Source organism: Arvicola amphibius, chromosome 8 (assembly GCF_903992535.2).
Source record: "Arvicola amphibius chromosome 8, mArvAmp1.2, whole genome shotgun sequence".
Lineage (NCBI taxonomy): Eukaryota > Metazoa > Chordata > Mammalia > Rodentia > Cricetidae > Arvicola > Arvicola amphibius.
The window spans coordinates 31,914,057-31,937,783 of NC_052054.1; the positions used below are offsets into that span (position 1 = coordinate 31,914,057).

The 23,727-nt window shown below is 38.6% G+C and overlaps 2 protein-coding genes across 2 annotated transcripts; both read left to right on the plus strand.

The window, feature by feature from the left end:
* Positions 1 to 1,077, plus strand: LOC119821101 (trace amine-associated receptor 7e-like). The gene has a single exon (XM_038339957.1). The coding sequence runs from the start codon at positions 1 to 3 to the stop codon at positions 1,075 to 1,077; it is 1,077 nt and encodes a 358-aa protein (XP_038195885.1).
* A 10,155-nt stretch (positions 1,078 to 11,232) lies between these two features.
* Positions 11,233 to 12,309, plus strand: LOC119821068 (trace amine-associated receptor 7e-like). Its single transcript, XM_038339904.1, has one exon. It carries the CDS (start codon positions 11,233 to 11,235, stop codon positions 12,307 to 12,309), a length of 1,077 nt encoding a protein of 358 aa, XP_038195832.1.
* Positions 12,310 to 23,727: the final 11,418 nt, after the last annotated feature.

The window sequence follows — 23,727 nt, forward strand, 5'->3', positions numbered from 1 at the left end:
ATGGCTACAGGTGATGAAAGTTTTCTCTGGGATCAAGACAGCATCCTGAGCAGAGAACAGTTCTCTGCCTCATCTGCCCTGCTGTGCTATGAGAACCTGAACGGATCCTGCATCAGGAGCCCATACTCCCCAGGCCCTCGCCTCATCCTCTATGCAGTCTTTGGCTTTGGGGCTGTGCTGGCTGTGTGTGGAAACCTCCTTGTGATGATGTCAATTCTTCATTTCAGGCAGCTGCACTCCCCTGCCAACTTTTTGATAGCATCACTGGCCTGTGCCGACTTCTTGGTGGGATTGACCGTGATGCCCTTCAGCACAGTGAGGTCTGTAGAGAGCTGCTGGTACTTTGGGGACACTTACTGTAAATTACATTCTTGTTTTAATGGGTCATTCTGCTATTCTTCCATCTTCCACTTGTGCTTCATCTCTGTGGATAGATATATTGCTGTCAGTGACCCCCTCACCTACCCTACCAGGTTCACGGCTTCTGTTTCTGGCAAGTGCATCGCCTTTTCCTGGCTCCTGCCCATCATCTATTGCTTTTCCCTCCTTTACACAGGGGCAAATGAAGCTGGGCTGGAGGATCTAGTGACTGCCCTCAACTGTGTGGGAGGCTGTCAAATTGCAGTGAATCAGAGCTGGGTCTTCATCAATTTTCTATTATTTTTTATTCCCACACTGGTAATGATAACTGTCTACTCTAAGATCTTCCTCATTGCTAAACAGCAGGCTCAGAAGATTGAGAGGATGAGCGACCAGACTGCCAAGGCATCAGACAGCTACAAGGACAGAGTGGCCAGGAGGGAGAGGAAAGCAGCCAAAACCCTGGGGATCGCAGTGGCAGCCTTTTTCCTGTCTTGGCTGCCATACTTCATTGACTCCATTATTGATGCCTTCCTAGGATTCATCACTCCCACGTATGTGTTTGAAATCCTAGTCTGGATCGCTTACTACAACTCAGCCATGAACCCATTGATTTATGCTTTCTTTTATCCTTGGTTTCGAAAAGCCATCAAACTGATTGTCACTGGCAAAATCTTGAGAGAGAACTCCTCTGCCACTAACTTGTTTCTTGAGTAGATTCTTGGTTTAGTTGGGGATTGGCAAGAAGTCCACAGCAGAACATTACCGCATGATTGAGTGCCAACATTTGATCTTGTAGAATGAATATTCTTCAGTTCTCTGACCAAAAAGCTTAAATACAGCTTTTGTTTTCTTCCAGAAATTTAATATTAGTTTCCTGTTGCAATAGAACTGGATAAATCTGAATCTAACCATTTTCCATTGTGTTTTGTACTGGTTAATGTCACTTGGCTCCCTGTAGCCTCTTTTTCCTGCCTTTATAAAATTCCAATTCTTGACTTTTGTTTAACTTCTTAAGCCTCAATTTTGAATATACACTATTTATGCATCTTAGCATTATTTTCTTAACCCAGTGTAAATGAAATGAAGGGTCTCTTCATTTCATTTCATGAGGAGACCCTCCTTCATGACGAAGGCTGTGTCTTCCTCATAGAAGGAGTGTGTGTGGTTCTCAATTCACCGAGTCCCAGAGTTGCTCTTTTAAAATCTGATTTTTAATGTAAGGAAAAATAAACCAATTAATTAATTTTTTTACTAACACCTACTCCATTGTTTACAGAGGAAAGAAAAACGGTGCCACAAATGGTAACATCTGTTCACTAACCTTTTTTTTTTTTAGGAAATTGAATGCACAGAAGAATGTTTCCAGTCTAAAAGCTTTACAAGTTGATATTTGTTTAAATCAGGGATTTAACTGTTGTTATTATTTATTCAGTGGGGTTTTTAAATCAGCTGATCCTTCACATGTCTTGTGAAGTGTTTATAGATTTGTAGAAGTTTTTAAAGATAAACGCAAGAGCCAAGTTAATAATGTGTTCCGGACAAGAAAACAGCAAAAATAAAGGACAAACCATGTAGTCATTCTGAAGCTGGGAAACACATTTTATTAGGATTCCTGGATGTTCCTCTAATGCACCACCACCCGCAAAGTCTGAATTCTTTATGAAAATTATCCTGGATTAAGCCAACGTGGTGTTTTCCAGATGACACTCCATGGCAGCTCACAGTCCTTTGTAACTTTAATACCATCTATAACTTTGGCCTTTGTGAGCACTGCAAACACATGTCCCACAGACAGCCATGCAAGCAAAACACCCATACATATGATAGAAAAGTAAAGGTAAACATCTGAGCCTTCTACATTTGGCAAATTTAGGGATGCATATTGAGGTGGTCTTGCTTGCCATTTTCTTCTAATTTCTGTGTTCATATACAAAATGGATATTTATTATAAATGATTGCAGTCTTCTATTATCAGAACTATTTTTAAATTGGTAAAGATTCCCCTTAGAATTGATACTATATCTAACTTTTACTAGAGACAGTTTCTCCGTATCTCAGACTAACATATACTGGGTTGCAATTCCTGGCAATGCCCCTGCCTCTTCTTCCTGAACATTGTGATTAGAAAATTAAGCTACCACAATTGCCATATTTCTTATTTTGATGTGTTTGAGGAAGTCTGTCTTTGTGTGATTGACAGATGACTAAGGCTCCTCAGGCTTCTTACTGTTCTCTGCTCATATTCAGTTCAGATACTAAACATCATCAGTTTCTTTTGATTTCAGAAGTTTGGATAAGACTGACTTTTCCTGCAGTCATAGAACGGGATTCCTTCTTCACTTCAGTGGCTGTGTACATAAACAAAAGCTCTACAGTAATTGATGCATACTGTAAACATCCACATTAAAAAGTAACTCTAATATTTATTTCAGAATTCTCTAAGAAGAAATTTCTGCTTTTCTAGTAGCCCTTTGTGCTCCCTAGTTTTTATGTCTAGAGTTATCTGCAAGGATGGAACCTCATTTGAAAAAATGCCTCCATATGCTCTGTCTGGCTGCTTGGCACTTTCTTAATTAGTAATTGATGGGGCATGTCCCAACCCATTGTGAGTGGTGTCGTCCCTAGGCTGGTGGTCCTGGTTTCTGCAAGAAAACAGACTGAGCAAGTTGTCTTGAAGTAGCCAGTAAGTAGCAATCCTCCATGGCCTCTGCATCAGCTCTGGCCTCCAGGTACCTGCCTCATTTGAATTCCAGTCCTGAATTACCTCAGTGATGGGTTGTTACCAAGTAGTGTAATATAGGCTGAAATAAACCATTTCTTCCCGAAGTTGCTTTGGTTATGGTATTTTATCACAGCAGATTGGATCCTTGCAGGTGTCATCATAGCAGGCAGGCAAATGAAAAGGTGAGAATAAAAACTCAGTTCAGATTGACTGTGTCAACTTGGTTCAAACTTTAGGGAGTCTAATGCAAGGTGGTTTTATCATTGATGTACTAAAGACAATAGAATTTGGGAAAAGTTTTCCAAGCAGTAGTCATTCCAATTCTTAGCACACAATAAAGCTCAAGCTGGGACTACATAGAAATTCCTTTGCAAACTACCTGTGACCATGAAGGCGTCTTCTATGGCCAAAAGGCCTAGAATCACAAAACAGCTTGTGAACCCAATAGCAGGCATGCTGACTCCAGAATTGGAAGCAGACAGCAGGGAGGAAACTTACGGTTTCTGAAGTCTATGAGTTTATGGGACGTTTATTCTGTGTTGTGGACTGTTTTAATTACAACAGCTCATTTATTCTTCAGCACAATCTGGTAGAACAAGTAAGACTTCCTTTGTAATTGAGCGTATTTAGGTGAGAAGAGGCCAAGTCTCACGTCTAAAGTCATCACAACCAGATGTGAACATGCACCATCTGCTGTAGTAGGAAGCTTCCTGTTCATTTTCTTCTCATTAGCCTCAAGAAAATTCAAGGTTATTAAAGCACTATATAATTTATTTCTGGGGGTATTTTCTATCCCTTTCTGTTTATTTAATATATCCTTTATAGTTCGATTTGATCTTTCTATAACTGCCTGACCTGTAGGATTGTTTGGTATACCTGTAATATGCTTTATATTATAATAAGCAAAAACTTTTATTTTCTTAGAGACATATGCTGGACCATTATCTGTCTTTATTTGTGCAGGTTCACCCATGATGGTCATAACTTATAATAAATGTGTGATTACTGAATCAGCCTTTTCTGAACTCAAAGCAATTGTCCGTTGAAAACCTGAATAAGTGTCAATTGTGTGGTTATATATTTTAATTTTCCAAAATCTGCAAAGTGGAGCACATCCATCTGCCAGATTTCATTCCCATGAATACCCTTTGGGTTATTTCCTGCAGGTAAATGTTTGGTTATAGCTTTTTGCCATGTAATAGGAAACTCTTTCTTTAAACCTTTGCTATTGACATGATGTTTCTTATGAAATCTGAGGCCTTCAACATACTTCCAATCAATAATTGATTAATTTCTGCATTTCCTTGTGATAGAGGACCTGGCAGACCTATATGGGATCAGATGTGTGTTATGTATATGGGACAGAGCCTATTCCTGACTGTCTTGAACCTGTATGAATAATGAAGTCAATTATGTATCATCTGGTATAAATTCAGCAGTTTCAATATGCAAGACAACTCTTTCTGCATATTGTGAGTCAGTAACTATACTAAGTGGTTCTTTAAAATCCCTAGTACCATGAGAATAGCATATAATTTTACTTAAATCTTCTGATTTGTAACTTGTCTTTCCTGATTTATTTGTCAGTATAGAATATTCAGACTCCAGTTATTGGTGTGTCCCGTACAATGTGGGGAAGGATCCAAGTAGTTGGGCACTAATTTGTAGTAGGAGGACACTTGTTTGTTTCCTGGCTGCCCAGACTCCCAAAGTAATCACATAGAAACTATATTATTTAGATCACTGCCTGACCCATTAGCTCTAGATTCTTTTTTTTTTTTTTTTTTTTTGGCTTTTCGAGACAGGGTTTCCCTGTAGTTTCTAGAGCCTGTCCTGGAACTAGCTCTTGTAGACCAGGCTGGTCTCGAACTCAGAGATCCGCCTGCCTCTGCCTCCCGAGTGCTGGGATTAAAGGCGTGCACCACCACCGCCCGGCTTAGCTCTAGATTCTTATTGGCTAACTTTTACATCTTAATTTAACCATTTCTATTAACCTGTGTATCGCCACATGGCTGTGGCTTACTGGCAAATTTTGGCATGTCTGTTTCTGGCAGCAGCTCCATGGCTTCTCCCTGACTCTGCCAGCATTAGGTTTAGATTTCCCCACCTAGCTCTGTTCTGCTCTGCTCTGCTATAGGCTCAAAGCAGTTTCTTTATTCACCAGTGGTATTCACAGTATACAGAGGGGAATCCCACATCAACCTAGAATTCAGAGAGCAAGTAATGCTGTTCCTAAATGTTCCTCCCATCATGAAGTAGAATGCAGCCAAGTTGTTTAAAGTTCAAATTGTGGAGCACATATGTTTCATATAATTATTTCAAGATAAATAAATTTATCAATAAAATTATAATTAAAGGTATATATTTTATATATGTGCATGTGTTTTTATGTGTATATGTATGTGTATATGTATTTGTATATGTAAAACTATGTGTGTATTTAGGTATATGTGTGATATATGTGTACAGATCATAATATATATATATATATGTGCTATTTTGTTTTTTTTCATCAATTTGATCACCTCTGCTTTTTAAAAAAATCCAGTTTTCCCTCCTCCTCTCTTCCCATTTCCTTCCCCACTTCTGCTCGCTCCCATTCCACTCCTCCTTTGTTTCTATTCAGAAAGGGGCAGGCCTCCCATGGGTTTTAACAAAGCATGACCTATCAAATTGAGATAGAAATAAGCTTCTCCCCTTCTTTTAAGGTGGGGGATGGCAACCAAGAGTGAGGAATAAGTTCCTAAAATGCCAGCCAAAATGTTAAGGAAATCCCCTGCTTCCACTGCTAGGAGTCCTACAAGTAGACTAACTTCACCATGGCCACTCACATGTAGAGGGCCTTTGTTGGTCCCATGCAGGCTCCCTGACTGTCAGTCCAGACTCTGTGAGCTCCTATGTTCTCAGGTTAGTTGTTTCTATGGGTTCCTTGGTGATGTCCTTGACCACCATGACCCATACAATCCTTCCTCCCTCTCTTTAGCAGCATTCCCTAAGCTTGGCCCATCTCTGCTTCTCACCTTTCAGACCTCTGTATTACATCATTTCAGTGAGAATTTAGGAATAATGTAAGCACAACTTTGAATTCAGTCAGTGTGATGTTAGGTAGTATACACAGATTTACCCATTCAATTACTAAAATGTGGAATTGTGCCCTTACTTATTAGAAAATATCTAGTCATCTGACTCCTTCCTCTATACTTCTCATGAAGCTGATGTCATCTCAGGGCCTTGCTCCACCCTTGGAATAATGGAGATTCTGGTTGGTCACTGCCTGTGTCTTGCTCTTGTGGTTTTGGAATATCAAATATCTTGTGGTTTAGGAATCAAGTGATTACAACGGTTGAACATTTCACTATAATAAATTTAAACTTTGGTAAAGTAAACCCAAATGTAGGGATTTAAGATGTATCTAAAGAATATTAAGGCACCAATTATTATTTATATTCAATAAGTATAGGAGGAGGGCCGCTTGTTGGTTCTTGGCTGTTCAGCCCCGGAATAATCACACAGAAACTGTATTAATTAAATCACTTCTTGGCCCATTAGCTCTAGCTTCTTATTGGTTAACTCTTACATTAATTTAACCCATTTCTACTAATCTATATATCATCACAAGGTCATGCCCTACCAGCAAACTTTCAGCATGTTATCTTCGGAGGCAGCTCCATGGCATCTCTCTCTCTCTCTCTGCCTTTCTTCTCCCAGCATTCACTCCAGTTTTCCCCACCTACCTAAGTTCTGCCCTATCAACAGGCCAAGGCAGTTTCTTTATTCATTAATGGTAATCACAACACACAGAGGGAACTCCCACATCAAATAAGTAAACGAGATATCTCAAAGCAAGTGACAGCATACTATGGAATATTTAACTTATCCTGAAAAAGAACAAGGAACAGAGTTTAACCACCAAATTGCTCCTTGCCTCTTGTAACATGAAGTCTGACCAATCAAATGTGTCTCTAGTTTTATTTTAGTCTGTATTTGGCCTACAAAGAATGTAAATGGCTTGATCACTTTGTCTGTCTGCTCTGTTTACTCTTCCTGCACCAATTCAGCCTCCTTGGTAAATCTACTAGATAGGTTCTACAGCCTCATACTTAATTTATGGATTTAAAAGTTTATTCAAAATATCATTTAAATTAAAACTCCAAAATCATGTGCAATTTAGTACATTATCTTTCTTGCCACAGAAGAAGCAAGATGTGACTGCCCTGCCAAATAGGGTACCAAGCCATGTGGCTCACACAGATAAGAATAATGGGCTACAATCATACTACAAAAGCATTTTTTCAACTGTTTTCATAGCAGCACTATTTGTAGTAGCCAGAACCTGGAAACAACCTAGGTACCCCTCAATATCTAGAAGAATATATATATAAGAATGGATAAAGAAGGTGTGGCACATATACACTTTAGAGTTCTACTCAGCAGTTAAACACAGTGACATCTTGAATTTTGCATGCAAATAGATGGAAATAGAAAACGCTTTACTTAGATAACCCAGACCCAAAAAGATGAATATGGTATGTACTCACTCGTAAGTGGATTCTAGCCATAAAAAAAGGACATTGAAGCTATAATTAGTGATCCTAGAGAAGCTAAATAAGAAGGTAAACCCAAAGAAAACCATATATTTATCCTCCTGGATATTGGAAGTAGACAAGATTGCCGGGCAAAAGTTGGGAGCATGGGAGTGGGTGTGAGTTGGTGGGAAGGGGAGATGGGGAGAGAGAAGGGAGAAGGGGAGGATTGGGAAGAGCTTAGGGGAATGGGATGGTTGAGATGGAGGAAGGGTGGATATGGGAGCAGGGAAGAAGATATTTTAACTAAGGGAGCCATTTTATGGTTGGCAATAGACTTGGCTCTAGAGGGGTTCCCAGGTCTCCAAGGGGATTTCCCAGCTAGGTCCTTGGGCAGCAGAGGAGAGGGTGCCCGAACTGGCCTTATCCCATAGCCACACTGATGAATATCTTGCATATCACCATAGAACCTTCATCCGGCGATGGATGGAGATAGAGACAGAGACCCACATTGGAGCACTGGACTGAGCTCCCAAGGCCCAGATGAAGAGCAGAAGGAGGGAGAACATGAACAAGGAAGTCAGGACCATGAGGGGTACGTCCACCTACAGAGACGGTGGGACTGATCAAATGGGAGGTCACCAAGGCCAGCTGGACTGGGAATGACAGAGCATGTGATCAAACTGGACTCTGAATGTGGCTGACAATGAGGTCGGACTGAGAAGCCAATGATAATGACACCGGGTTTTGATTCTACTGCATGTACTGGCTTTTTGGGAGCCTAGTCTGTTTGGATCCACACCTTCCGAGACCCAGATGAAGGGGGGAGTGTCTTGAACTTCCCACAGGTCAGGGCACCCTGACTTATCTTAGGCCTGGAGGAGGGAGGGGCAGTGAGGGGAGTGGGTGGGAAATGGGAGGATGGGAAGAGGTGGAAATTTTTAATAAATAAATAAAAAATAAAAATAAAAAAGAATAATGGGCTAATATAAGTTGTAAGAGTTAGTAAGAAGCCTGAGCTACTGGACAAATCAGTTTATAACTAAAAAAAAAAGCCTCCCATCAATGTTTTACTATGAGAAAAAAAATACGGTTTCTACGATAGAGACTTCTTTTTAAGTCTTAAAATATTTTTATTGGATGTATTCATTTTATGTGTGAGTGTTTTACTTTCCAGTATGTCTGTGCACCACCTGCATATCAGGAGAAGGTATTAGATCTCCTGGAACTGGCATTAATGAGAGCTGTAAACCTCCATGTGGGTGATGGGAACTGAACCTGGATCCTCTACAAGAACTGCAAGAACACAATTGGTTTTAATCACTGAGTCCTCTCTCCAGCCCTTGGAGATTGTCTTTTGTGGGACTCTATTACTCTTTACCTCAAATTTTATGTCTAATGTCATAATATATAGTAATTTTATCATGATTTTCTATAAACACTCATATTTCTACAGTGATGATAGTAAAAGAAACCCATAATGTAAAATAATATCTGAAGAAATGAATAAATTATTTAAGAAATGGCAATAGAGGGTAGGAATGTTTAAAAGGGCTAAGTAAATTGCTCATATCTTTCAGGGAATTATAATTAATTGATTTAGACTTTCAAATATTAGAAGAAAATGTTGATTGTATTTTCTGGACAAAATGTTTACATTACTAAATGTAAACATAGATCGTGGTAAACTTGTTACAAAGATGGAAACTAAGAAGATGAAAATATGTTTGAGATTATGAGCAATAGAAATTGCACACCACCCAAGATGTGTATTAAAAGATAACACAAGCCGGGCGGTGGTGGTGCACGCCTTTAATCCCAGCACTCGGGAGGCAGAGGCAGGTGGATCTCTGTGAGTTCGAGGCCAGCCTTGTCTACAAGAGCTAGTTCCAGGACAGGCTCCAAAGCCACAGAGAAACCCTGTCTCAAAAAAAAAAAAAAAAAAAAAAAAAAAAAGATAACACTGTACCATCTAAAATCCAACCAACTAAAACTAAATAAATCCTCCTAAAATCATGATTTTAGGCAAAAATATTTTCAATAGTTAAATGGACAACTTACAATTAGACAGAGAAGTGAAAATTATTATCATTATATTTAACATGTGTAAAATGTCCACATGTGTGCACATTCATGTGGTAGCCTTTAGGTGACATTGGGAGTCTTCTCCAATTGCTCTCCCCTTGTTCTTTGAGGCAAGGTCTCTCAGTTAAACCCACAGTTTGCCAGTACTACTATTCTAGCTAGCCATCTTGCTGTGTGAATCAACTGTCTTTTTTTTTCTGAGCACCAGAATAACAGATGGGCAGTCATGCTCACCAGGCATATATTAGGGTTCTGAGGATCCAAACTCCCATCCCAACATGTATACTGTGAGCACTTTGTTTGCTAGTCAGCTTCCTGTCCTGAATGTATAGTTTTATTTAGAATAAACGCAGGAGTGTAATTGGAAGTGTATTACCCTTTTGTTGTTAGAGTAGGCAAATAAGAAAAAAAACACTTTGTATATTAATATTATTATCACCATTATCATAAAAATATGATTACACATTGACTACCACTAAACTACAGAGAAGGTTCATATGTATTGATGAAAGGAAAAAATACTTTAAAAATCTTTAGGTAGATATTAATGTGAAGTAGTTAAAGTTTCAGTTTACAACTCATTACCCCAGAAACAGTACTAACACTGTCCAGGTTTTCAGCAGAAAAACATTTTCAGAGCTGAGGCAGAGGCTGTGACAGTGTTTTGTGAGGAGAAACATTTCCGAAGTAAAATAGAATCCTACACTGGGACACCACACTCCGAAGATTCCTTCCACATTTGAGTTTTACAGTCTCCTTCTAATGATGTCATTAAGCCAAACAACATAGAGAAGATAGTGTTGTTTGTGATACCCACCTCCTTGCTTCATTCCATGAGCAAATACTTGGAGTCCATACCCCAACTGTACCAAATCAATAACTTACAAGTTGAACCTGAAGAAAAGGAATGTTTCTCATGACTGCATCTTGTTTCTTTAACATGGACCAATGCCTGAAGGAAGAAAGACTTTTAACGCGAGAATTTTATTCACTTTCAATATAAGAGTCATTTATAAAATTTCTCATGAAGGGGGAAAATCATTTTTAATAAACACATTTTCAAATTCTGGGTAAAGTTCTATTAACACAGGAATCACAATCACATACATTGAACAGAAGGTCAGCTGTCACCAACAAGTTAGAAGGGGGGACTTAGTTGTAGCATAAACAACATCCCTACTGATGAGCTCTCACCTACCACACCTTATACCATGGGGATTCAGGCCTAGGGACACACTGTGTTTGGGATCATTAGGCTGCTTTCCTGAGGGTAAAAAGTGCTCGGGACATTACCATAGGTGAGTTAAATAAGGATGAGAATGCTAATAAAAGGTGGAATTTAAATGTGTGTCACAGAATAGCCTGCTGCTTTTGAGATGTGAAGAAATAGAGTAGAGAGAAATTAAAATAGACATAAAGAGCTTTCATGTATTAAGGGAGTTTGATTGTGGATTAGGAAGGAGATTTTAGGAAATGAAAACCCATTAGCAATTAGACATTCTGTACTTTTTTTTCCTAAGGACTTTTGGAATAGCCTACATGGCTACAGATGATGAAAGTTTTCTCTGGGATCTAGACAGCATCCTGAGCAGAGATCTATTCTTAGCCTCATCTGCCCTGCTGTGTTATGAGAACCTGAATGGATCCTGCATCAGGAGCCCATACTCCCCAGGCCCTCGCCTCATCCTCTATGCAGTCTTTGGCTTTGGGGCTGTGCTGGCTGTGTGTGGAAACCTCCTGGTGATGATGTCGATTCTCCATTTCAGGCAGCTGCACTCCCCTGCCAACTTTCTGGTGGCCTCCCTGGCCTGTGCTGACTTCATGGTGGGACTGACCGTGATGCCCTTCAGCACAGTGAGGTCTGTAGAGAGCTGCTGGTACTTTGGGGACACTTACTGTAAATTACATTCTTGTTTTGATATGTCATTTTGTAGTGTTTCTATCTTCCACTTGTGCTTCATCTCTGTGGATAGATATATTGCTGTCAGTGACCCCCTCACCTACCCTACCAGGTTCTCTGCATCTGCTTCTGGCAAGTGCATCGCTTTCTCCTGGCTCCTGCCCATCATCTATAGCTTTTCCCTCCTTTACACAAGGGCAAATGAAGCTGGGCTGGAGGATCTAGTGACTGCCCTCAACTGTGTGGGAGGCTGTCAAGTCGCAGTCAATCAGAGCTGGGTCTTCATCAATTTCCTAATATTTTTTATTCCCACACTCATAATGACAACTGTCTACTCTAAGATCTTCCTCATTGCTAAGCAACAGGCTCAGAAGATTGAGAGGATGAGCAACCAGACTGCCAAGGCATCAGACAGCTACAAGGACAGAGTGGCCAGGAGGGAGAGGAAAGCAGCCAAAACCCTGGGGATCGCAGTGGCAGCCTTTCTCCTGTCTTGGTTGCCATACTTCATTGACTCCATTATTGATGCCTTCCTAGGGTTCATCACTCCCACGTATGTGTATGAAATCCTAGTCTGGATCGCTTACTACAACTCAGCCATGAACCCTTTGATTTATGCTTTCTTTTATCCTTGGTTTCGAAAAGCCATCAAACTGATTGCCACTGGCAGAATCTTGAGAGAGAACTCCTCTGCCACTAACTTGTTTCTTGAGTAGATTCTTGGGTTATTGGGGATTGACAAGAGATCAAGAGAAGAACATCACCGGGAGACTGAATGCCACCTCTGAATCTTTGGAGGCTTCAGCTCTGATCAAACCACTTAAATCTAGTTTTTATGTTCTTCCATAAATGTGAAATTATTTTTCTAGCTGTAATGGAATTAGATGATCCTGTATTTTGTGCTTTTTATTGTTGTTTGGTATCCCTTATTCCTGCTTTTCTAAATTTCTGATTCTTGACTTTTATTAACACTTCTAAGCCTCAATTTTGAATATACAGTCTTTAAATTTCAAAGTATTTAATTTTTTGAATACAATATAAATGAATCAGAAAGACCCTTACCAGATGACTTTTCCTTAGAGAAGTGGTGTGTATGGTTCTCTATTCACTGTGGCCCAGAATTGTATATTTAAAATGTGACTTTTAAAGTCAAGGAAAGTAAACCAAGAAGTGTATGTATTGACTAATACCTATTCTATTGTTTACAGAGGGGAAAAACGGTGTCACAAATAATAACCTCTGTCCAGTGACTTGCTTTCTAAGGAAAAAAACCCACAGAGGAATTGTCACCCACATAAGCTTTACAAGTTGTTATTTGTTCAAATTAAGGATTTAAATGTGGTTATTCTTTATTTAATGGCATACATAAATCACCTGATACATCACTATATTATAAAGTTTATATGGGTTTATAGAAGTTTTCTAAAATATACACAAAAGCCAAATTAATAATGTGTTCTCAAAAAGAAAACATTAATGCTCACCTGTCAAAATGTCTGAAATTGTCTTAAAAATAATCCTGGATAAAATCAACTTAGTGTTATACAGATGACTTGCTTAAATCATAAATTAGAGAGAAGTAAGAATACAGTAGTGAAAAGAAACAAATTCCATACTCTATTCTAGATATTTTTTTTTTAGACAAAATGTATAAACCACGTGGCTGGAGGGACAGCTTTGCAGTTAAGATCACTGACTGCTCTTTCAGAGGACACTCCATCGCAACACACAGACCTTGCTAACTCTATCCCATCTGTAGCTTTGGACTTGGCTGGCATTGTAAGTACATGGTACACAGACACACATGCAAACAAAACACAATACATATAATAGAAAAACAAAGGGAAAAAATCTGAGTCTTTTCCATTTAGCAAAGTTATGGATACACATTGTGTTGTTTAGTATTTTTTTCTAATTTTTGTTGATGTATACCATGAATTTTATTATTAATAATTTCCATTTTTAATATTAGATATTTGAAATTGGTGAACATTTCCCTTAGAGATGATCCTGTATCTGATTTTTATTAGAGACAGTTTCTCTGTGGTTCAGACTAACCTATATTGTTTTGAACTCCAGGAAATCCTTATATCTCAGTTTCCAGTGGTGCCATCCCTAGGCTGGTGGTACAGGGTTATATACGAAAAAAGGCCAAGCAAGGCAGTCAACAGCTGCCAAACAGCTCCTGCCTCTGGGAGGTTCCTGGACTGCTTAATTCCTTGCCCCAAGTTCTTTCAGTGATGGGTTGATACCCAGAAGTATAAGCGCAAGTAAATGCTTTCCTCCCTCCCTTGCCTTGGTCGTGGGGTTTCATCACAGCAACAGTATTCCTAAGACACCTTTCAAGCCAAATTAGACAAGTAATTTTCTCAAACCCTTCCTAGAGCAATGTACTTTTCTGACTATTTCATAAGCATTTGGAGACTCGTTATACATCTGAACATGTTAGTGCATGATTAATGTCTAAGAATCTCTGTGCTTGTGGTGATTTATTGCATGTGCCCTTATTTCAGGACCTGTCTATTGAAGGGACCCAGTAGTAAACACACCAACTTTGGAAATACTACATAGGGTATGAATTTAAATATTTATTCAAAATATAATTTAAATTAAAACTTCAAAATCCTGTGCAATTTAGCACATTGTCTTTCCTGCCCATGCTACCCAGTTTCAGACCATTGAGTGATAGCTCTTAATTTTTGTTCCCTCAAGTCCCTCTTTAGAAACCCATTCATTGTCCAGAATCAAGAAAGATAAAAAAGATTACTGATAGCAGGAAAATAAATACCCTGTGTGTAGTAGTCATGTAGCTTTAATGGACAAAGCCACCAAGTGGTCACCAAACAAATGTAAGCTCTGTGATACAGTACACATCTGATTCCGTTGGCAGAATCCTTCCCTACCAGGACATGTGCTGAGATTTTCCAGTGGATCTCTCCTAGTCCCCACTGGCAGTCTGTCCATGATAGTAAACTTTACAGGATTTTCATAATGTCTTGTTTTTTAAGGACTATGACTTTGAAGAAGGTACAGATAAGATGGTTTCAAGCTTTAGTTCCCAATCAAGTCTCTTTATTTATTGATATTCCTAAACTTTCCTTGCCATGTTTATTTTTGTTTTGGCCAAGTTTATTTTGAGAAGAAAGAAGGTAAATTGGGAAGGATATTTGAGTGATTGGGAGAAACCTACACCAGCTCTCTCTACCATGTAACAAACAAGTGTGAGTTCCACATGGCACAGAGCACTCATGGAAAGTGAAGAGCCTAGACAGAGCCTGCCTGGATTCCATGCAGGGGCTGTGTTGATAGAAAGAGGTCAGCTTGGTGCAAGCCCTTTGTAGTTGTGGATTGTTATGCTTTCCACAGAGTACTTAACATCCTTAGTCATCAGAGAAATGCAAATGAAAACAACTCTGAGATTCCTTTCTTACACCTGTAAGAATGGCCAAGATCAAAAACACTGATGACAACTTGTACTGGAGAGGATGTGGGGGAAAGGGAACACTTTTACATTGCTGGTGGGAATGCAAATTGGTACAGCCCCTTTGGATGTCAGTGTGGCGATTTCTCAGAAAATTAGAAAACTACCTTCCTCAAGACCTAGCAATACCACTTTTGGGTATATATCCAAGGGATACTCAATCATGCCACAAGGACATGTGCTCAATTATGTTCATAGCAGCATTGTTTGTCATAGCCAGAACCTGGAAACAACCTAAATGCCTCTTTACCAAAGATTGGATAAGGAAAATGTGGTACATTCACACAATGGAAAATGTGGTACATTTACACAGCAGAAAAAAATAATAACATCTTGAATTTTGCAGGAAATGGATGGAGCTAGAAACATCATTTTGAGTGAGGTAACCCAGACACAAAAGACAATTATCACATGTACTCACTCATAGGTGGTTTTTAAACATAAAGCAAAGAAAAGCAGCTCACAAATTACAATCCCAGAGAACCTAGACAAAAATGAGGACCCTAAGAGAGACATACATAGATCTAATCTACATGGGAAGTAGAAAAAGACAAGATCTCCTGAGTAAATTGGGAACATAGGGACCTCGCGAGGTGGGTTGAAAGGGGAGGTAAGAGGCATGGAGGGGAGCAGAGAAAAATATAGAGATAAATAAAAATTAATAAAAAGTGTATAAAAAAGATCAGGCCATTATGATTAGAGGCTTGATGCAGAGAAATGTAGGCCACCTAGTGAACTCGTAAACAGAGCAGATGAATTAGCTACAAAATTATTTCATCAGTTTTAGTCTACCCTTTGCTTCTCCCTTTGGGATGGGAACAGAAATGGCATGTAGTATACTGAACATGAATAAAAACATTTATCTTCCTCAAACCAAACATTATTCACGATCACTTGTCCCCCACTGGAAGAAAGGGGGACAATGCTCAGATATGAACTGGGCGTGTGGACCTGAAGTTGAAAGAAATCCACCTTTCAGTGCTCATGGAGACTGACAATCGAGGATTTATCAAAAGAGGAAAAAGCAAGATTGGTTGCAGACCATTTTCATTCTATGGTTAAACCAGCAAAATTTCATACAATTTCACACTCATATCTAAGCATTCCTTAGGCAATTAACAGTATCTATAAAAAGTGTTTGTGAAATACACATAGATTATGTGGTAAATTGATGGAGGAGTATCTATGTGTTATATTCATTGGTTAGTAAAGAAACTGCCTTGGCCCTTTAATAGGACAGAAAAATTAGGTAGGCGGAATAGACAGAACAGAATTCTGGGAGAGAGAAGGCAGACACTTCAGGCAGTCACCATAGTCAGTCGCCTTGCTTCTCCTCTCCAAGACAGACACAGGTTAAGATCTCTCCTGGTAAGCCACCCCTCGTGGTGCTATACAGATTACTAAATATGGGTTAAGCAAGATATGAGAATTAGCCAATAAGAGGCTAGAACTAATGGGCCAAGCAGTGTTTAAATGAATACAGTTTCCGTGTAATTATTTCAGGTTGTAAAGCTACCCGGGTGGCGGGACGCAGCCCCGCCGCCCCTTCTACAGTGAATCAAGCTGAACTGGTACAATTATTCATCAACTCAAAGAATTACCTAAATCCATTGGTAGACAACTTGTTGCCTGTGTTTCATTGCTCACTGCTGTTCATATACAGGCTTTTATTTAGATCTTTCTTATGTCTGCTTGTTGCTATCCTCTATTCCAAGGAGTCCCAACCTGTGAGGTCTCAATCCCTCTGGAGGGGAGGAACTATCCTTTCACTGGGGTCACATAGCAGATATCCTGCCTATCAAATATTTATATTCCCAGCCTGTAGGTCTCAATCCCTTTGCAGGGTGAACTACCTTTTCAGTGGGGTCAAATAGCAGAGATTCCTGCATATCAAACATCTGCAGTATTATTCCCAACAGTAGCAAAATTACAGTCATGAAGTAGCACCAAAATACTTTGTGGTTGGGGGCAGGTCTTCACAATGTGAAGGACTGAATTAAAGAATTGCAGCATTAGGAAAATTGGGAGCCACTGCGTTAGAGTCTAATGCATAAAGATGGGCATGAAACCATTATCTCTTTTCTTTCACTAAATGTCGTCTTAATTGTGGCTGTGCTGTGACCATAGACCATTGTTACAAAATCCTTTTCATAAAGAATGGTTCACACTCTTTATCACTTGGATAATTACAAAGTTGGTGGGTCTTTAATACTATGTTCAGGAACCAACAGCTTCCAAACTAACGCTAATGCAGAAATGAGAAGGAAAAACTTATATTCACCAAAAAACCAAAAGCTGGCATGAAAATCATGCTCAGTATTAGAATCTTAACCCCATGGCAACAAAACTACTGTCTAAACTTGATCTGACTTTTAGCAGACCCATATAGTGAAACAATTTTGCAAACAACAGTGGTATTTGCATTTGTACAGGAATGTTACAGGCATTGGGAAGATCTCCTAATATATATCTTACCCTCAGCATGAGGTTTTCATTAGTAGAAAGGCAAAGGTCAAATTAGCCTGGGTGCCTTTATTGAGTTTGGATTGTCTAGTGTAAATGTAGAAGAGTTACAAGTGGCATCTTGTTCTGCCTGTACCTGACCATTCCTGTGTTTACTGCACTGTCAGGCAATGACTTTCTCCTCTCTAGTATTTACTGCTTCTCTAGTCTCTACTATGCGATGAAGTTACATCATTCTTTAAAGTGTATGCAAGTGAATCACAGTCAGTGTGCAATGCATCTGTCTTCATATTCCTGTTTATTGCTATATTATTCACAAGTTAGTCTAGAATCAGCCTGCTTGCATAAGAAAGGAAGAAAGAATTAAGGAAGATATATCAAGTAAGTATTATTCAGTCCAGAGAAAAGAAAATTGCTTGTGATTCCATCTCTTGTCAGATGGAGAAAAGAGTATTAGAGTTCAAGGTCATCCTTGGTTCTTAAGAGTGTTTTTAGGGTAAATTATGCAGTATGACATTTTGAATCAAAAACTATAACTACTTAGAATTTACACCAAGGATGTACAGCTCTTGTGGAAGACCAAGTCGAGTTTCCAGCACCCACACTAGGCAACTCCCAACTGCCTGTAACACAAGATCCAGTGGATCTTGCTTCCTTTGGCACCTACAGGCACATAAACAAATCCATTTACAGACATATATGTAAAGGTCAGGTATGGCAATATGTGCCTGTTGCCCAGCATTGTAGGACAAAAACAGGTGGATCTAAGGGGTTCACTGGCCAGCCTGTCTAGTTCAGTGGGGATTGGGAGAGCTCCATGTTTTAGTCATAGACTTTATCTCAAACTAGAGGAAGCCCACCATCTACCTGTGATCCCCACACAACACATATCAACACTGACAGAGACTCCAATTGTGATATATGACTGTTCTTTTTGGTAGGCTCTCATTATGTAGCCCTTGTTGGCCAGGAACTTATTCTGTAGACCAGATCTGTCTCAAACATGTAGAGATTCACTTGCCTCTGCCTCCTAACTGATGGGATTTAAGGTGTGTGCTACCAGGCTTGACTGTATTGAGTTATTTGTTACTGTTTAAGTGTGTTTGGTTTTAACTTTTCATATTGTAATTAAAAGTGAGATTTGTCTCATTTTTCTTTTTCTACTGTCTCTGCCATTTTTATCACTAGGGTATTTATGTTAAATACCAAATATTAAGAAGTGACTTTTGATCACAATCCCAGAGAACCTAGATGACAATGAGGACCCCTAAGAGAGACATACATGGATCTAATCTACATGGGAAGTAGAAAAGACAAAATCTCTTGAGTAATTTGGGAACATGGGACCATGGTAGAGGGTTAAAGGGGAGGAAAGAGGCAGGGAGGGGAACAGAGAAAAATGTAGAGCTCAATAAAAAATACAAATAAAAAACAAAAGAAGTGACTTACGTAGTTTCTTCTCATTGTTCATATTGCAACCCTTTGGAGATTCCTATTGTCATTGTTTCTGACATGCAATTTGGATTTGTTTTTCTGGGAGTTTTAGCTCACTCATCAGTCAACATAAGGGATAAAAGTTGTGAAAATTGAGTAGCCTATGTCAAAATCTCATGAAATTTCAGGGCTTTGATAATGAGGACAGGACTAGTCCAAAAAGACCAGGTACTGAAAGTGATTGATTAAATTTCACAGTCAGAAACCACTTTGGGCAGAAGAAGATTTTCTGCATACTTCTTGAAGCCTAATTGCTGCTGAATTTAAAATATATTTCTCAGATTATACTGAGAAGTAGAGTCGTGATTATAATGATGACATTTATGGAACACACAAATTTAAGGAGAATTACACTGCTTATAGGCTGAAAGATTAAAGCTTGAAATTAAGATGTGACAGGGAATGTCAAAAAGTGTTTGATATGACACCTTAGATATACAAATTAATGATGTTTTTTCTCTCCCCTCAGCAAATAAAAAACTGTCATCTTATGTGATTTGATCCAAGTCAGAACTTGTACCCATATAAACAACAGTGCCAAGAGAAGAAACTTGTCACCCAATAGCCCTCTGCTACAAGGACCTGATGGAGTCCATTGTATAACCTATTCAGCTGGGTTCTTGTCATCCTCTGCATAGTCTTTGATTCTGGAATTGTGTTGGCTGTGTTTGGGAATTTCCTGAAGTTTAGATTCACCCTCTATTTCCAGTAACTGGATTTCATCACTGAATTTCTGGTTCATTCTGCTTCTGTATGGGATGTTCTTCAGCGTGGTCACGTCCATTGAGAGTTGCTGGTACTGAGGGAGAAACTTATCTACTTTTCTGACCTGCTATGATATGGAATTTTGATACTCTTCTCTCTTCCACCTGTGCTTCATCTCCATCAGCAGGTACATCACTGTCACTGATCCTTTGGTTTACCCAAACAAGTTCATGGTGTCTGAGTCAGGGATTTGCATCCACATCTTCTGGATTCTGCCCTTGGTTTATAACAGTGCTGTGGTCTACACAGGGATCTACGACACTGTGCTGGAAGAATTTTCCAGTGCTGCTAACTGCATAGAAGGATGTCAGTGTGTTCTAAAGTGAGGCTGAGTACTCACAGGTTTTCTGTTATTTTTTCATACCTGCTTCTATTATGTCAGTTCTACACAGTGATATTTTATAGTGACTAGGAAAGACACTAAAAATATAGAAAGACATTAGTCACAAGGACAGCAATTTTGAAGGAGATATTAAGCCAGCATGGCCAAAGGAGTGGAGAAAAGCTGCCATCCACGAGTCTGATCATCTATGACTATGTATGATCAGTTCCTTCACTGATTCCTTTAAGGAGTTCATAGTACCATTTCTGCAGTTATAAGACATTTGCCAGTTTAACTACTATAGCTAAGTTCAAAATTCATTGATTTGTAATTTCATTTTTTTTCCTTGGATCATGAGAACATCAAAATAATCCAGTAACAATAACGGGTACCAATAATTCATTATAACTCAGGCCAATTCTGTAATTATGGAATATGTTGACAAAATGGGAATTTTTTTCATTATGACAGTTATTTTACAGTCCACAAATTGTTGCTTTAATTTGAGGAGAAGAAATGATATGTAAATTTCATAGCATGGCCTTTATTCTAGTAGGTTCTTGATTGCATGATCTTCTTAAATCACTTGATAGAAATATGATTTAATAACTATTAGCTTATGCAATATATCCTTGGTATGAAGAAGGACACTTAAAGAAATCCCACACTAGCTCAGAATTGAGAAAAATAGATGCTTTATTATTTAGGGGTAGACTCACACATCAGAATCCTCTGCTGGAACAGAGAACAGAAACTGAATCTTGCAGCTGGAAAAGGGGTCAGATACATGCTCTACATCAACATAAATAGTATAAGATGGCCATGCCCCAGTGGGTGGGTAAGTACTTGGCTGTAGGATTTTCTACAGTACCTATCCATTTTGTTTAAATAAGAGACCTCTAAGCCTAATACAAAATTATATACAATAAGTACAAATATATTCAATAATTATCCTATCTTAACTAGTTTAAGTCGTGTGTATAATAAATAACTTGGCCAAGTCATGAGAGGAAAGTAACTATAACTATCTAGTCTTCAAACCCATTGAAGATCTGAGAAGGGAAATAATATTACTTGAGTAAACAGGAAGTACACAAGCAACTTCCAAACTGTACAACAAATGACAGAGACAACAGGCTACCTGGGAAATCACCAAAGTCTCATTTGCAGCGTTGAAGCAACCAACTTTGGCTAAGGCTTAGAGTAACTGACAGACCACTTTCAGAGGCAGGAAATTTTCAAAACCACAAGATTTGACTGTCCTTCTTATCCATTTCTGAATACCACGTACCTTGTCAGTGGTTGAGCATGGACATTTCTTTGCCCAAAGGCCAGTTTTGCCAAGAAGAAAACAAGCTCCAAATGGAGTGTCTTCCATGCCCAACATTCTCTTGGGAACAAATTGGTACTGCCAGGAACAATCGTTTCTCACTTCAACAGAACCCTAAGTTATTTAAATGCCATATTCTACAGCTCTTTGAAGTGGTTGAAGATTACCTACCTATGCAGACAATCTCTATGTGTCCTAAAGAATTTGATTAGTCTAACTATAAGTATGACAACATAGATGAATATTGATCTATAATTCTTAATACCTACATAACTTAAAGACTAAGACTTCATATTAGACTATATACAATAAACAACTGTGCAACAAATGAGGACAATGACTTCAAAATGTTAACAGTGTATAAGTATCTTGATCAGAGGTAGAAATGTATACTGCAATATGATAAATATATCCTAAAATTGTATTAATATACAAAAATGTTTTGAGCAGAGGTTGAAGCATGCATACATACAATATGTCAAAATACTTTGCCTAGGTTTACAAATATTGTGGATGAAAATAGGAACATATTTAATATAATTAAGTTTGTATCAATATACAAGAATCTATACCAATGTAAATTGCCTATAAATAATAGCTCACAATTCCTCACTCTATTACTCACTATTATTATTACACTAGCTCAGAATTAAGAAAAATAAATGGTTATTTATTAGGAGTAGACTCAACAAATCAGAATCCTCTTCTGGAATGGAGAACAGAAACCAAATCCTGCAGCAGAAAAAGAGGCAGACACATGCTCTACATCAGCATGAATAGTATAAGAGGCCATGCCCCAGTGGGTAAATAACTACTGGCTGTAGGATTTCCTATAACATTGGTACCTCAACTCAAGTCTGTTTGGATGCCTAATTTGTCTGTGGCTAATTATTGTCTACAAAAATTTTCCCATCCATGTTTTTCTATGAGCAACATGTACAATTTCTACATGAGTGTGAGTGTTTTGCTTGCCTGCAAAACTACACTGATGTGGGATTCTCCTTTGTATGCTGTGAATACCATTGATTAATAAAGAAACTGTCTTGGGCCTGCACAGGGAATAGAGGTAGGTGGGGAAAACTAAACTGAATTCTGGGAGAAAGAAGGGCAGAGTGAGAGAGAAGTCATGTAGCCCCACTGAAGTCAGATGGAACTTTACCCTGTAAGCCACAGCCACATGGTGACACACAGATTACTAGAAATTGGTTAAATTCAGATGTTAGAGTTAGCTAATAAGAAGCTAGAGCTAATGGGCCAAGCAGTGATTTAATTAATACAATTTCTGTCTGGTTATTTTGGGGCTAAGCAGCCAGGAACCAACAAGCAGCTCTCTCCTTCTACACTGCACACTTTGGTGCCCATGGAGATCAGAAAAAGGCGCCAGATCCCCTGAAACTGGCATTAATTAGAGCTGTGAACCACCATGTGGATGATGGGAACTGAACTTAAGTCCTCTGAAAGAGCACAGGTGTTCTTAATCATTGAGCAATGTTCTCCAGCCTATAGAGATTTGTTTTTGTGGGAATCTTTTACTCCTTACTGAAATTTTATATGTCTAATATCATAGTATACAGCAATTTTGTCATGATTTTCTATAAACACTCCTGTTTCTACAGTGTTGATAATAAAAAACCCATAATGTAAAGTAATACCTAAAAAATTATTTAGGAAATGTGATGATTTTAGGATTGTTTATAAGTGGTAAGTAAGTTCAGGAAATTATAATTAATTCATTTGGATCCTGAAGCATTAGAAGAAAAAGTTGTTTTAATTACTTGGGCAAAGTATTAATACTATTAAATATAAACATAGATTGTGACACATTCATTACAAGATGGAAACTAAAAAGATGAATAAATGTTTGAAATTTTGACCAACAGATTGAAACCCACCCCTGGGATGTATATTAAAAGATGATACTGTGCCATCAAATATCCAAAACCAAAACTAAATAAATGTTCCTACAATCATAAAGTGTTAGGCAAAAAATCTCCAATAATAAAAAGAACAGCTTACAATTAACACAGAGAACTAAAAATTAATATCATTATATTTAGCATTTGTAAGAATGTCCATATGTCTTCACATGTATGTCCAGTTGGTCCTCCCCTTATTCTTTGAGCCAAGGTCTCTCTTTTGAACCCAGAGCTTGCCAAGTCTTCTACTCTACTAGCTAACTTGCTGTGACGTTTCTTCTTCTGAGCACCAAAATTACAGGTGGGCAGCCATGCTCAACAGACATTTATTAGGGGTTCTGAGTTTCCAACTCCCATCTGCAC

Excerpts from the sequence above, each read along its gene's own strand:
- LOC119821101 (XM_038339957.1), top strand. The coding sequence starts at position 1 with ATGGCTACAGGTGATGAAAGTTTTCTCTGGGATCAAGACAGCATCCTG.
- LOC119821068 (XM_038339904.1), top strand. The coding sequence starts at position 11,233 with ATGGCTACAGATGATGAAAGTTTTCTCTGGGATCTAGACAGCATCCTG.